The sequence below is a fragment of the Equus quagga genome, chromosome 1, assembly GCF_021613505.1.
Source record: "Equus quagga isolate Etosha38 chromosome 1, UCLA_HA_Equagga_1.0, whole genome shotgun sequence".
Lineage (NCBI taxonomy): Eukaryota > Metazoa > Chordata > Mammalia > Perissodactyla > Equidae > Equus > Equus quagga.
The window spans coordinates 97227521-97241959 of record NC_060267.1 but is presented as its reverse complement, the minus strand read 5'-3'; the positions used below and the strand labels follow the sequence as shown (position 1 = coordinate 97241959).

The following is a 14439-nucleotide window of genomic DNA, read 5'->3' as shown; positions in this document are numbered from 1 at the left end:
ACGTGTGCTATGAAGAAAGGGAAGGCACGGAAGGGTGGACTGAGCAGAGGCCTGAGTGACATGAGTAGGAGGCTGTGCAGAAGATGCCGCCTGGTACTCCTGCAGCATCAAATGGCATTTTCTCAAAACTCAAGCATTTCTGCTCCAATTGTGGGACATTAATCTCAAATGTTCACTTTCTCTAACAGGAATCTCAAATATTTGCTACTTTATATGAGTCTCTAGTCATAGCCTCAGTTTAGTCTGCTCCCAACATCTTTGCTCTCAAGTATTCCTGAGGGCAGGGAAGGAAGACTGGTTCACGCCTCCTGCACACCGCCCATGAGTCAATGATGCCTGGATAAAAGAGCCCTGCACTCTGCTGTCTCCTGGGACAGAACCCCCTTTCTACTCAGTAAAGGGCTTACATGACCCCTTCTGAATCATGAAGACAAAATCTCCAAACCCCCCAGCCCTGTGCCCAGGCCGGACCCCCATGGATGGGTCTGTCCGGAAAGGAAGCTATAGAAGACTTCACCAGAGGCCATGGGAGAGAGCCAAACCTTGTCTACTGGCATGATAGTACGTGTCAGTAGGGAGATGACCATGCAACAGAAACCATGGACTCCACAGGGATCAGGTCCAAAGTCACATCCTGCAAAACCTCCCCAGTCCTGAGCTGGTCCCAATAGGAGGAAGGGCCATAGCACCTACCCACCTCCCACTCAGGAGCCCTACCTCCTCTCTTGGCCAAGCAGGTTCCCACAATCAAATGGCTCCTGGGAGGGCCCTTGGAAGCCCCTGCTGGACCCCAGGAGCTTGGGAGAGTGCACAAGAGGCCAGAGGAGGCAGGTGCACCAGACTCTGAGCACACTCCTCAGGAGGGCAGTGGCAGGGGTCACAGGAAACAGAGGAAAGAAGAGGAGCAGAGCAAGCAAAACAAGGAGTTTTAAGAACTGTTTAAAGTCATGAAACCAACCGTTTCCTATATGTGATGTTTTCATGGATGGATATTTGCATATTATTTACAAATTGGGATGTTTGAGCAGCAGGTGCGCAACATACAGACGGAGACATGGTTCGCATTGTATGTTGTTGGATGGCGCGAGTCAGCAGGCAGGTACGGTAAGTCAAGAACAAAAACAGAAAACAAAAGAGAAAATGAGTCATCAACACAAGCAAAAACTGGAACTCTGAATACTTCATCGGAAAATTTTAGGATTTTGGTAAACTTCACATATTTTGCTTAAAATGCATCAAATCAAAACATATTTTTGAAATCTGTAGGTTATGCAGACATGGTGGCATTTATTTGCATTTCTGTTTGTAATGCAAATCCAAAGATGACTCACAGACATTTATTTTTTTTTATTTCCAGGCAAAGAAATCAATGTCAGTTTTACGCCTGCTCAGAATGCTCCCTCTACGTGACCCTGGTTAAGACTTGCTCTGTTTTGATTTTTAAGTTGGGGTGGGAACTGACACTCATATTTTTGCCTAAGAAAAAAAAGTGCATTCACAAAGTAACACATGAAGTGACTACAAATGGAAAAGAAAAAAGACACCACTAATCCACATGATGGCTTCCTTTCATCTTTTCTCCTCCAGGCACAGCAGGGTGAAGACTGAGCTCCAGTGGCCAGGGACAGCCGAGCTTTCAAACCCAGTGGCATCCCAGCCCTCCCACCAGCCCTGCTGGGGCTCGAGGGTAGAGGGGGCTGCCACGGAGGGCTCACTCGAAGTGAGGTCTGAAACAACCATGAGCTGTCCTGGCCTCGAGTGTCCAGCAGCTGACAGAGGCACTGGGTCCCTTCAGCCCCTGGACTCCAGGAGCTCTCTGCCTCATCCAGGGCCTCAGCGGGAGGTTTCCCCAGAAGACAGCTGGGTGTCAGTGCTCTCTGCATGTCTGTGGCATTAGCCCTGCCTGTCCTCCTCGTGACGCCCTCTCAGCAGTCACGCTCTCTGGCAAGGAGGCACACACAGGCAGAAAACCCCAGAGCTGAGGCCTTGCAGTTGGGAGCTCAAAGTTTGGGTCCTTTTATCCAGCAGAATAAAGACTCCTGAGTCCAAGGAGGAGGTCCGTAGGAATCAGAAACATAGCCAGCCTTCTCCTCTCAGGAACCACACTGGTATGAGCTGTTTCTGGGGGAAAAGCACATGTGAAGGGGTGGCACTTGGGCAAAGCCACAATCCCAACAGCTGACGGAACAAAGCAACCTTGGATATTTTGTTAAAATGGCAGCTTTCTGCTTTTTGCCTGGATTATTCAGATCATTAACTTTGTAAAACAATGAAACATGTCACATAAAGAATACGTATAAATATACGTATACACATTTTAAAGAAAAGTAATAAAATATCCATATATTCATCACCTAGTTTAAAAAACAGAATGTCACTATTACTTTTGAAGCCCTTCCTCTCTGTCTCCCTCTTTCCTCTCCAGATGTAGTAACTACCCTTAATTCTTGTTAATAATCACTTTCCTTTATGTTTTACCACAAACTTAAAATGTGTTATGCCTGCCTGTTCTTTTTTTTTTTTTTTAAAGATTATGATAGATTACAGCCTTGTGAGATTTCAGTTGTACATTATTGTTAGTCTTGTTGTGGGTACACCACTTCCCCCTTTGTGCCCTCCCCCCACCCCCCCTTTCCCCTGGTGACCACGGATCAGTTCTCCTTGTCTATATGTTATCTTCCACCTATGAGTGGGGTCATATATAGTTCGTCTTTCTCTGTCTGGCTTATTTCGCTTAGCATAATACTCTCGAGGTCCATCCATGTTGCTGCGAATGAACCAATTTTGTCCTTTTTTATGGCTGAGTAGTATTCCATTGTGTATATATACCACATCTTCTTTATCCAATCATTAGTTTCTGGGCATTTAGGTTGGTTCCAAGTCTTGGCTATTGCAAATAATGCTGCGATGAACATAGGGGTACAAAGGACTCTTGGGATTTCTGATTTCAGGTTCTTAGGATAGATACCCAGTAGTGGGATGGCTGGGTCATAAGGTATTTCTATTTTTAACTTTTTGAGATATCTCCATACTGTTTTCCATAGTGGCTGTACTAGTTTGCATTCCCACCAACAGTGTATGAGGGTTCCTTTTTCTCCACAACCTCTCCAACATTTGTCACTCTTGGTTTTGGATGTTTTTGCCAATCTAACGGGTGTAAGGTGATATCTTAGTGTAGTTTTGATTTGCATTTCTCTGATGATTAGCGATGATGAACATTTTTTCATGTGTCTATTGGCCATACTTATATCTTCTTTGGAGAAACGTCTGTTCATGTCCTCTGCCCATTTTTTGATCGGGTTGTTTGTTTTTTTGTTGTTAAGCTGTGTGAGTTCTTTGTATATTATGGAGATTAACCCTTTGTCGGATAAGTGGCTTGTAAATATTTTTTCCCAATTAGTGGGCTGTTTTTTTGTTTCAATCCTGTTTTCCCTTGCCTTGAAGAAGCTCTTTAGTCTGATGAAATCCCATTTGTTTATTTTTTCTATTGTTTCCCTCAACTGAGGAGTTATAGTGTCCGAAAAGATTCTTTTGAAACTGATGTCAAAGAGTGTACTGCCTATATTTTCTTCTAGAAGACTTATTGTTTCAGGCCTAATCTTAAGACCTTTGATCCATTTTGAGTTTATTTTGGTGTGTGGTGAAAAAGAATGGTCAATTTTCAATCTTTTGCATGTGGCTGTCCAGTTTTCCCAGCACAATTTGTTGAAGAGACTTTCTTTTCTCCAATGTAGGCCCTCCGCTCCTTTGTCGAAAATTAGCTGTCCATAGATGTGTGGTTTTATCTCTGGGCTTTCAATTCTGTTCCATTGATCTGTGGACCTGTTTTTGTACCAGTACCATGCTGTCTTGATCACTGTAGCTTTGCAGTATGTTTTGAAATTGGGGATTGTGATTCCTCAGGCTTTGTTTTTCTTACTCAGGATTGCTTTAGCAATTCGCGGTCTTTTGTTACCCCATACAAATTTTAGGATTCTTTGTTCTATTTCTGAAAAGAATGCCCTTGGGATTCTGATTGGGATAGCGTTGAATCTGTAGATTGCTTTAGGTAGTACGGACATTTTAACTATGTTTATTCTTCCAATCCATGTGCATGGAATGTCTTTCCATCTCTTTATGTCGTCGTCAATTTCTTTCAAGAAAGTCTTGTAGTTTTCATTGTATAAATCCTTCAGTTCCTTGGTTAAATTTATCCCAAGGTATTTTATTCTTTTCGTTGCGATTGTGAATGGGATTGAGTTCTTGAGTTCTTTTTCTGTTAGTTCATTGTTAATGTATAGCAATGCTACTGATTTATGCATGTTGATTTTATACCCTGCTACTTTGCTGTAGTTGTTGATTGTTTCTAATAGCTTTTCTGTGGATTCTTTGGGGTTTTCTATATATAAGATCATGTCGTCTGCAAACAGCGAGAGTTTTACTTCTTCATTACCTATTTGGATTCCTTTTAATTCTTTTTCCTGCCGAATTGCTCTGTATGCCTGCCTGTTCTTAATCTCTGTGATGGGCTATGCCGTGCACAGCCTTCATGGATTTGGGCAAATTTGTGCTCTGACAGTGAGCACACACAGTTTTGAGAAGCACCCCTTTTGATGTGAATGTCACTCGTGTTCTTTCACAGCTGTATGGCACTTCACTGTACTGACATACCACATTCTGTTGACACTGGAAACAGTGCTGCCATGAACATCGGTTCATCTGCCCAGACACCCTGTGGCGTGAAGCTGCCAGCTTGTGGGTACACACGTGTTCAACTTTCTAGGTATAGGCCACTCTCCCAGAAAGGATGCACCACTGCCTCCCCCAGCAGCAGAGTAGGGGGTTCTTGCCGTTCCACATCCTTGCCAACAGCTGGCCCTGTTAGAATTTGTGTTTGACAAATCAGTGGGTGTGAAATGGCATCTCAATGCTATTTCTCTTTGTATTTCTTTGATTACAAATAAGGTTGAGCATCTTTTCCTATGTTACTTGGCCACTGGTGTTTTCTATTCTGTAAAATGCCCGACCATATCTTTTGCTCATTTTTCCATTTGGTTGTTTTGTTTTTCTTGTTGACTCACAGAAGAGCCTTGCACATCCTGGACACTAGCCCTTGCTAGTGGTTTGGAAGACCTCCCTGCCCTCCAGCCATCTCATCCAGTCTCATGGGTCTGTTACTATCTTATATACTCGTGATTCCCAACCCTATGTCACTGGCCTAGATCTGTCCTCCAAACACCAGGCCCATCTGTCCAACCGCCTGTTGGATGACTCTTTTGGGAGCCTAACAGGTGACTCAAATCTAACGTACAAATTGCATGGTGACAGTCCCCAACAAACCTGTTCCGCCCACACTCTTTCCCTTTTCAATTAATGCTTATCCATTTTCCCAAGGGCTCAGACCAAAAAGTTTGATGTCATTCTTGCCTCATCTTTCACATCCACATCTAGTCCATCAGCAGCTCTACCTTAAAATTATATCCAGAATTTGACAATTTCTCACCCCTGTCCCAGCCCAGCTCCTTTGCCTGGCTCCCTACAGCAACGCTCAGCAGCTCCATATCCCTGCAGGCCCAATACCCAATTGTCAGCATCTACATCTTTCTTCCTGAGAACTTTCTCAGGCAAGGACACAAGAGCCAGAAAATCAACGTTCTCTAGCCCCTACTTCCCAGCAGCTCTCAAACAGCGGCAGACAGGCTGGTGAAAAACACCCCAGCCAACTTGCCACTTGCTGGAATACCTGAGGCTCAGAACTCCCAATTATCACCCACGATAGTAACTGATTTGATAGCACTTCTTATAGGCTGCCTCCCTTCCCTGGCTCACTTCGTCATTCCCCCTATTCCTGGGATCGCCTCCCAAATGAACAACTTGCACCAAATTCTTGTCTCAGAGTCAGTTTCTGGGAGAACCCAACTACGACTGCCCAAACTGGTCTGCCTCTGCCTGTGCCCTGCACTATATTCCCACAGAGAAGCCAGAGGTATGGCCTTAAAAGCAAGATCATGTCACTCCTGTTCACAAATCCCTAAATCCTCCTATCCCACTCAAAATAAAAGCCCAAGTTTACTCTGACTGCAAGGCCTTCCCTGCCCCCCATTTCCTCTGCCTTGGCTGCTCCTTCACTCCTTGCACATGCTGCTCCAGCCACAGCGTACCATGTCGTCTCTACACACGCAGGGGCAGCATACAGCTCAGGGCCTCTGCACGAGCTGTTCCCCTTAGTCGCCCCTGCTCAGCTGCCTCACAAGCCCAGATGTCTTCACTCAGAAGTCACCATCTCTGGTCTGGACACACCATCAAAGTCCCAACCTGCCCCACCTCCCCAGCGTCTCACACCCACTCCTCTGTTTTGCCTCCTCTTGGTGCCTGTCATTGTCTGACTGCGTGTGCCTTCCCCACTAGAATGGAACTCCAGAAGAGCAGAGACTATCTTTTCTCCCAGCACTTAGAATAGCGCTTAGCACATGACAGGCAACCGAAATATTTTTAAATGTATTAATGACGGAATGTGATGCAAGCACCCTCTCCCTGTTCATAGATTGCTTTGCTTCTTTTGATAAACAGAAAATATTCTACAGAATGCTTTTCAGTTATGGCTGGTGTAGATTTATGGCTTTATAGATTTCATTTCACAGTCACCCCAGCCCCAAGGTCTTAGAGACACTCTCTTGTATTTTCTTCTCAGAGCTTTAAAGTCTTGCCTCATACTTAAGTCTCTTCATCCACTTGAAACAGATGTTTTTGTGAATGGTGTGAACCAAGATCCAATTTGTTTTTCCCTATATTGATCATCAATCACACCCATATTGATTGTTGAACTGTCCCCTACTAGGTAGCAGAGCCCTCGGTCACAAAGCGAGTCCCTAGACATTGGGGAGTTTGAGTCCAGGCTCCTGACTCTCTCCGTGGCTTGTGCAGCTCACCCGTGCCAACAGCACGCAGTCCCGGCACGGCTTTGGCAGACTCACTGCTGCAGAGCAGCCTCCCTCCCACCCCACGAGCACCTTCCTCTTCTTAAGGATAGTGACTATTCTGAAGCCTGTGGTATTTCTCATAAATTTTAGAAGCAGCTTGTCAAGTTCCAAAACAGACAGAAAAACAAAAACTGAAACAAAATCATTGGTATTTTTATTGAAATCACATTGAATCTACAGAACAATTTGGGGGAATCATCGTCTCTCTGAGAGTGACACTACTTATTAATTAACATGACATATAACTCCATCTATTTAAGTCTTCTTTGATATCTTTCAGTCAAGTTTAGTAATTTTCCACATAAAGATCTTGCCCACAAGTGTTAGGTTTATTGTCAGGATGCTGATGTTGTAATGAAATGCAATCAACCTACTCGGATGACCTCACATTCAGCAACTTTGCTAAACACTCTAATTTTAGACTATTCTAGATTTCATCCATAAATAATACTGTTATCTGCGAATAATGACAGTGTTGCCTATTCCTTTTCTTTCTTTTTTTTTAAAGATTTTATTTTTTTCCTTTTTCTCCCCAAAGCCCCCTGGTACATAGTTGTATATTCTTTGTTGTGGGTCCTTCTAGTTGTGGCATGTGGGACGCCGCCTTAGCATGGTTTGATGAGCAGTACCATGTCCGCGCCCAGGATTCGAATCAACGAAACACTGGGCCGCATGCAGCGGAGCACGTGAACTTAACTGCTCGGCCACAGGGCCAGCCCCCCGCCTATTCCTTTTCTAATCTTTAGATGCTTTATTCATTTTTCTTGTCTTATTTAACAAGTATTTACTGAATACCTACAAAGCGTCAGGCACTATCCTAAGCATTGGAATACGGTGAACAAAAAAGAAACCTCTAGCCTCGTGGAGCTGACACTTGATCTACTTAACTGGCCAGGACCTGAGTTCAATGTTGAAAAGAAGGAGTGGTCACAGGCATCACTGTCCTTTTCTGATTTTAAAGGGAATTCTTTCTAAATTTCACCATTATATACATAACGTTTCCACAGGACTTTTTGATAAATCCTCTTCATCGAGTTAATAATTCCTAGATTGCTAATAGTTTTTATCATGAATAAAATTTTAAACTTTTGAATGTCCTCTCTGCATCCAAGACAGGATCACGTCAACAGTGTCCTTTATCTGTTAATGAAAATCATAGTGATCGATTTTCTGATGTGGAGCCTTAAGCTCCTGAGACAAACCTGACAGCGCTTTCCTTCCTGTGCACTGTCGGATTTGGGTTGCTTATGCATGGGGGTGGATTTTGCATCTGCATTAATGAGTGAATGTGGATCGTGCTTTTCCTTTCTTATACTCTATCTTCTTAAAAACTTTTGTGTCAAGATTGTACTAGTCTTATACAAACACTTAGGGAATGTTCACTCTTTTCCTATTTTCTGGAAGAATTTGTTCAGGATCGAAATGATCTTTCCTCATATTTTAGGTAGAAACCTAACGTGTAAGATTAGGATCCAGCGGTGTGAGCTACACCAGGACATGGACACCAGGTGAAAAGACAGGGTAGTTATTGCACCTCACACCTCTTACTCCTGGTAGGCTTCTTTGAATTTTGGAGACAGCACATACCACTCAGGCAATACTGCTGCGACCCATTTATCAGGTGACACAAAGCTGCAAGGTTTGAGAGGTTTCCCAGCAAGAGAGGGGGTCTCAGCAGAGCCATGCTGCAACCTCAGGGGCCCTGCCACTGGGGCCAGAAGACTCCACAGACCCACAGTGCTGGGGTGTCTGTGGTACAGAGAGATTCTGTGTGGAGTGTCCTGAAAGCCCATAGAAAAGTCAGTGCAGACACCTAGGACTCTGGAGCAAGGCCATGTCACCTGCAGAAGACGTCAAGGAAGGGGCCAGTCCTGGCTACTGGACCCTGGTGGAGACTGTCTGACCGTGAGACAGCCGTGTTCATGACACCAAAGCTTCTCCCCATGAGTGGTGTGCACCAGGCCCACCAACAAGAGAAGTGCTATATCTAGGGCCAAACCGAAGCACAGCTAGAGGTACAGGGACGTGGCAGGTGGCCCAGTCCTCATGCCTCTCACCTCTGTTGCACCACTGTCTCTTCCTCAGCTCACCCCCCAGCCCAACACATCATGGGGTGATCATTAAAACTAGGAGGAAACACTTAAACCTGGTTAATGGCCGGGGAGGGGCGGGGTTTGGCTCAACCTCCTCAATATTGGTGCAGGCCTCACTAGAGTTGCATGCAGGGATGGCCTGACAGAGGGTTGAGGCAGAGTTCTGGGTGGTGCACCCGATCAGCCACAGTGTGTATGGAGAAAGAAGTTGCCTGTGGTAAGGATTACAGGATCCTAGACAAGCGCTAAAGCTTGGTCCAGCCTCTGGAGGAAACGAGGTTTGGGGATGAGGCATCCAGATGGACCTTGGGTTGGGCACCATGTGCAGGTCTTTGCATTACAGATCAATGTCCACCAGAGGGTATCCATGGCTGTAGAGGCACTAAAAACTAAGCTTCGGGATGAGTCAACCAACAGATGTCAGCCAACCTCTATCCTCCCCAGCCCTATGTTCACACAGTGGATCCATGAATGGAGTGGCCATGGTGGCCAAGGCGAAGGCTGTGCCTGGGCCCAACAGCTGGGCTCCCTCCTAGCAAGGCTGATTCAGCCATGGCCACTGCTGAATGTCCAGTCTACCATGAGCAGAGGTCAACACTAGGCCTCTATGGGGTACTAAGCTTGAGGCTGTCATCCAGCTACTTGGCAGTAAATCGCTTACATGGGAATCCCGTCACCTGGAAACAGCAGTGATTTGTCTCACCTGGGGTCACTCATATCCCAGGTGTGGGTGTGCCTTTGCTGATGCAGTACCTTGGGCTGCACTAGTACCAGATTTACCAACATAGGACTCCATGTAACATCACAACAGACCAAGCAGAGGGCCTGCTGGCATGTCATGTTCCACATCACTCAGGAGGTTCAGGCCTGCTAAAATGTTGAGACAGCCTCTTATAGGCACGGATAAAATGCCAGCTTAGTGATATACCTTATGGGGTTCACGATGAACTGATGGCCAATAGATGGTGCTGGGTGCCCAGTAGGTAGAATGCATGGATCCAGGAAACAAGGGGTGGAAGTGGAGGTGGCCCCTCTCACCACCACTTCAGCACCCCAGTGTGAACTTTGCCCTGATCATCCCCATAAGCTTAGGTTTGGCGAATCTAGAGGTCCTGGATCAAAGGCGTGGGGAAAGCTTCCACTGTGGAACACCAAAGCCATGGTGGTCCCTGCCACTTTGGGCTCCTCATGCCAGAGGACCAGCAGGCAGAGTTCCCATACTGGCCAGAGTATTTGATGCTGATTATCATAAAGGGCAGAGCTGCTGCTGTACAGAGACAGAAAGAAGTCTATCTGGAAAGCAGGGGGCTCACCAGGGCCTTTCTAGATGCTCCTATGACCAATCTTAACTGTGACTGGATCACTATGGCACCAAAGCCACATAAGTATATGGCAAGCAGGGACTTGGACTGTACAGGGCAAAGGTCTGGGTCACTTCACCAGACCAGGAACAAGGGCAGCAGAAGGCTAGCCACAGGTCAGAGGACTCCAGAAGGGGCAGAGGTGGAATGAGATGATAAACATCAGCTCAACTCTGACTAAAACAGCAGTGGGAGCTCTAGCTCCTCTTACCAACTCTCTTCTCCCAGAGATGCTGACCAGCACCATCCTGAAGAATGAGTGATGGGAAACCAGCATGGGGTGTGGGCAGAGTTGAGTAGGGCCAGGGTGGCCCCATTATGACGGCCCCTCATGTCCCTTCATCCCCAACAGCTCAGGCCACCAGAGCCTGCATCACCTGCACTGGGGGTGCACTCAGGGGAGCCGGAGATGTCTGAGCCCTTAGCCAAGGACTAATGGGCCCAGAGGTAAAAGTCTGCAGCTCTAGGGTGTGACCACCCTGTCTCCAGAGCCCCTTTGGGGGCCCAAATTTACCCCTCAACACTTGGCTTGAGACGCAGCATTTCCGGCCCTTCTCTTCCCCGTACGTATCCCCAAATCTCTCTCTACTGCTTTTGCCTAAGAAATAACTTTCATGAGAACCCTCATCTCAGTGTCTGCTCCTAGAGAGTTCAACCTAATACAAACAGATGAGATTTTTTTGCCATTTAATTCTAACCTAATGCATTGTACTCAAAGAATATTGCTTTATGATTCAGATTCTTTGAAATCTGTTGAGTCAAGATTATGTTCCAGCACTTGGTTAGTTTTTAGACATACCCCATGTATCTTCGATAAGAGTGAGCATCTCCAGTTATGTATATACATATATATATATATATATATATATATATATATATATATATATATGTATGTATATATGTGCAAAAGAAACCTGGTATTTTAAAATATTCTAAGTTCTTATTGGTTTTGGTTTCTGTTTTTGGTGCCAAGTTGTTAGACACATACAAATTTAAAAGATTCTTGTCTTCCTGGTGAGTTGTTACCAGGGAGCTCCCAGGTGATTCTCAGGCCATCAGCCTGGAAGTTCTTTTGGGAACCACTTTCTTATCCAAGAAAAAGCATTTGCTGAGACAATACTCAATCCCCAAACTCCACCTCTGGAGAGGCTCTAACCCTTCTCCCCAGAGGCTCCTGAGGGACCCTTGCTCTAGAGAGGAGGAGCTAGCACAGCCAGGGTCTGGAGACACACTGAAGGAGTACCCCAGAAGGAAACCACTTTGGGACCCTGGAGGAGGGACAGGAAATGCTACTTACCGCAATCTCTGTTACTAAAATATCAGTAATACTTCCCAGCACAGTGACAAAGTCAAAGACATTCCAGGCATCTCTGAAGTAGTTCTAGAGAGAAAGAAGAGCAGTTAGTGCTAGTGGCTGGTGAGGGCTCTGCCAGGTGAGGAGTTGCAGGAGGTGGCCTCTAATCAAGAAGGGCGAGGGAACAGATGGGCTCCCAGGTGGGACAGCACAAAGCCAGTGTAAGCAGACACCACAGCTAGGCACACAGATGCCTCTGGGCCTGGGCAGGTGCCTGACTGAGAGCCCTGTGTCCAGAGAGAGGGAGTCTGGCCGCAGCTGCCTCCAGGAGCTGCTCTGGAGGAGAGCTCGGACAGCCAAGAGTGTCGAAGCCACCCCTTCCCAGGGCCCCTGCAGTGTTACATGTGCCCAGGAGCTCGGGGAATTCCCAGGTCCAAACTGTGAGTTCCCAAAGGTCCCCCTACAGAGGAAAAGCCAGGATGCTGGCCACCAAAAGGCCAAGAGGGAGCCAAGGCACATACCAGCACCCCAAAGGCGATGATCTTCAGCACGCATTCCATGGAGAACATGGATGTGAACACAATGTTCAGGCATTTCAACATCAGCTCGTACTCGTAGGGTGCGTCATAGAACTGCCCGGGGAATGGGTGCCATTGGCCACAGGCTCAGCTGCCCCAGGACACCCCACTGGGGACCACTGTCACCTCCTGTCAGAGCACAGTGGGCAGACAGAACCACACACCTGCCCAGCCCAGGGATGCCCCTCCCCATTCTCCCCCTGTGTCCTCCCAGAAACTTCTCACTGTCTCAGCCCGTGGACAACTAGGGGGACCAGGATCCACAGGCACCCTTTGCTGCCCAGGACATGGAGCAACACCAGCTCGCCATCAGCAGAAAGAAGGACTTTCTGCCTGGCTTAAGTCAGGTCCCAAACCCCGGCTGGTGGCAGCTGGCAACCATGTTGGGCCCCACACACCTTCATCATCAACACCACTGTGTTGAGGGCTATCATGGCCATGATGAAGTACTCGAAGGGTGGCGACACCACAAACGTCCACGTCTTGTACTGGAAGGACTGTTTGTTCTGGGGCATGTACCGCGTCAGGGGCTTGGCGCTGATGGCAAAGTCAATGCAAGCCCTCTATGTAGGGAGAAAGGAGCAATGAGAACTCAGAGGGGGAACCTGACACTGCAGCATCCCCTGCACCTGTCCCCCTCATCCTCGCAGGGAGCCCTGAGGAGAGAAGGCAAAATGAAGGAATCTGGGCCTCCTCCAGGCAGCCCCAACCAACCACACACAGTCTCTCGCTGCCTCTGTGCCGGTGGACAGCGGCAGCCAAAGCTGACCCTGACGATGAGTGATTTCTAGGCAGAAGGGAAGCCCAACAGTCCTGTCCACACTGCCCATCGGGGAACCCAGTAGAATGTACACTGCACACATGTAGACAGGGCAGGAGAGGGAGCCACCTACCTCATTCTTCTCCAGGCTGCATTCAGACATCACCTTGTCCCCTTGCTCCTGGAAGGTGATGATGATCAAGGCCACGAAGATGTTGACAAAGAAGAAGGGGAAGACCACAAAGTAGACCACATAGAAGATGGACAACTCCATGCGGTACCCAGGGCTTGGGCCCTGTTCCTCATAGGTGGCATCCACTGAGTGTTTCAGCACCCTGGGCAAGAGCAAACACCCAGCATCAGGGAACCCATGAGGACACAGCCCAGGAATCATGACATGCACCCCAGGTAAGGTTTCCACACCAGGGCCCAGAGACGGTGCGAGGAGATGGGACTGAGCCCAGGGATGGCTCTGCTATGCTGTGAGCCCAAGCCTGGTGCATGTGGCTGCCATCCCTCCTGGAGGTGGGCCACCATCCCAACAGGGTTTGTACTCAGAGCTGTTACAGGACCTCCAAGGGCAGAGACTCTGGGTGGCTGAGGGCCTATCCCCAGAAGGAGAGGTAGAAGAGGCCTAGCAGTTCTGCCCTGCCCTGCTCATTCTCAGCTCACACCCAGCCCACTCGCTCACACCCAGCCCACTCGCTCACAACCAGCCCACCTGCTCACACTCAGTCTACCCACCCACTCCTAGCTCACCTGCTCATACCCAGCCTACCTGCTCACACCCAGCTCACACCCAATACTCCAGTTTATGCCCAGCCCACCAGCTCACATCCAACTTCCAGCTCACACCCAACTCTCCAGCTCACACCCAGCTCACACCCAATACTCCAGTTTATGCCCAGCCCACCAGCTCACATCCAACTCTCCAGCTCACACCCAGCTCACACCCAACTCTCCAGCTCATGCCCAGCTCACCTGCTCATGCCCAGCTTTACCTGCCTTCAGAAAGCCCAGGGCTCAGCAGGGTCTCCTGCCAGATCATCGATCATACCTTCCGATGGGTGGTCTTCCCAGCCCCAAAGGAAGCCCCCTGCCATTCAGTGTGCCACTGAATGCATACAACCCTCTGGCTGCATTTCACTGAGGCCAGAGGGCTAGCACAGGGAGATACCAAGAGTCCCATTCCCCCTCTGGCCTCCAGCCACTCAAAAAGGACTTTCAGGAGATCACTATGCTGCGTCTTTTGGTTTAATCTTCTCCTCTCCTCCAGGCTGCCCACTCTTGGAGGGCAGGGCCACATCTCACCTGGTAGGTAAGAACCTACGGGGTGTTTGCTGAGTGACTGAAACACAAACGGACACAGAATCTGGGCTTCCTGCCCTTCCGCC

General features: G+C 47.8%; 1 protein-coding gene across 1 annotated transcript in view; it reads right to left on the bottom strand.

The window, feature by feature from the left end:
* Positions 1-14439, bottom strand: part of CACNA1B (calcium voltage-gated channel subunit alpha1 B) — a 195973-nt gene that overhangs the window by 39091 nt on the left and 142443 nt on the right. The window contains exons 28-32 of the mRNA XM_046647936.1: positions 13179-13380; positions 12684-12848; positions 12229-12339; positions 11711-11794; positions 959-964 (exon numbers count right to left, since the gene is read on the bottom strand). Of these exons, the coding sequence (XP_046503892.1) occupies positions 959-964; positions 11711-11794; positions 12229-12339; positions 12684-12848; positions 13179-13380 (568 nt within the window). The remainder of the gene's footprint in view (positions 1-958; positions 965-11710; positions 11795-12228; positions 12340-12683; positions 12849-13178; positions 13381-14439) is intronic.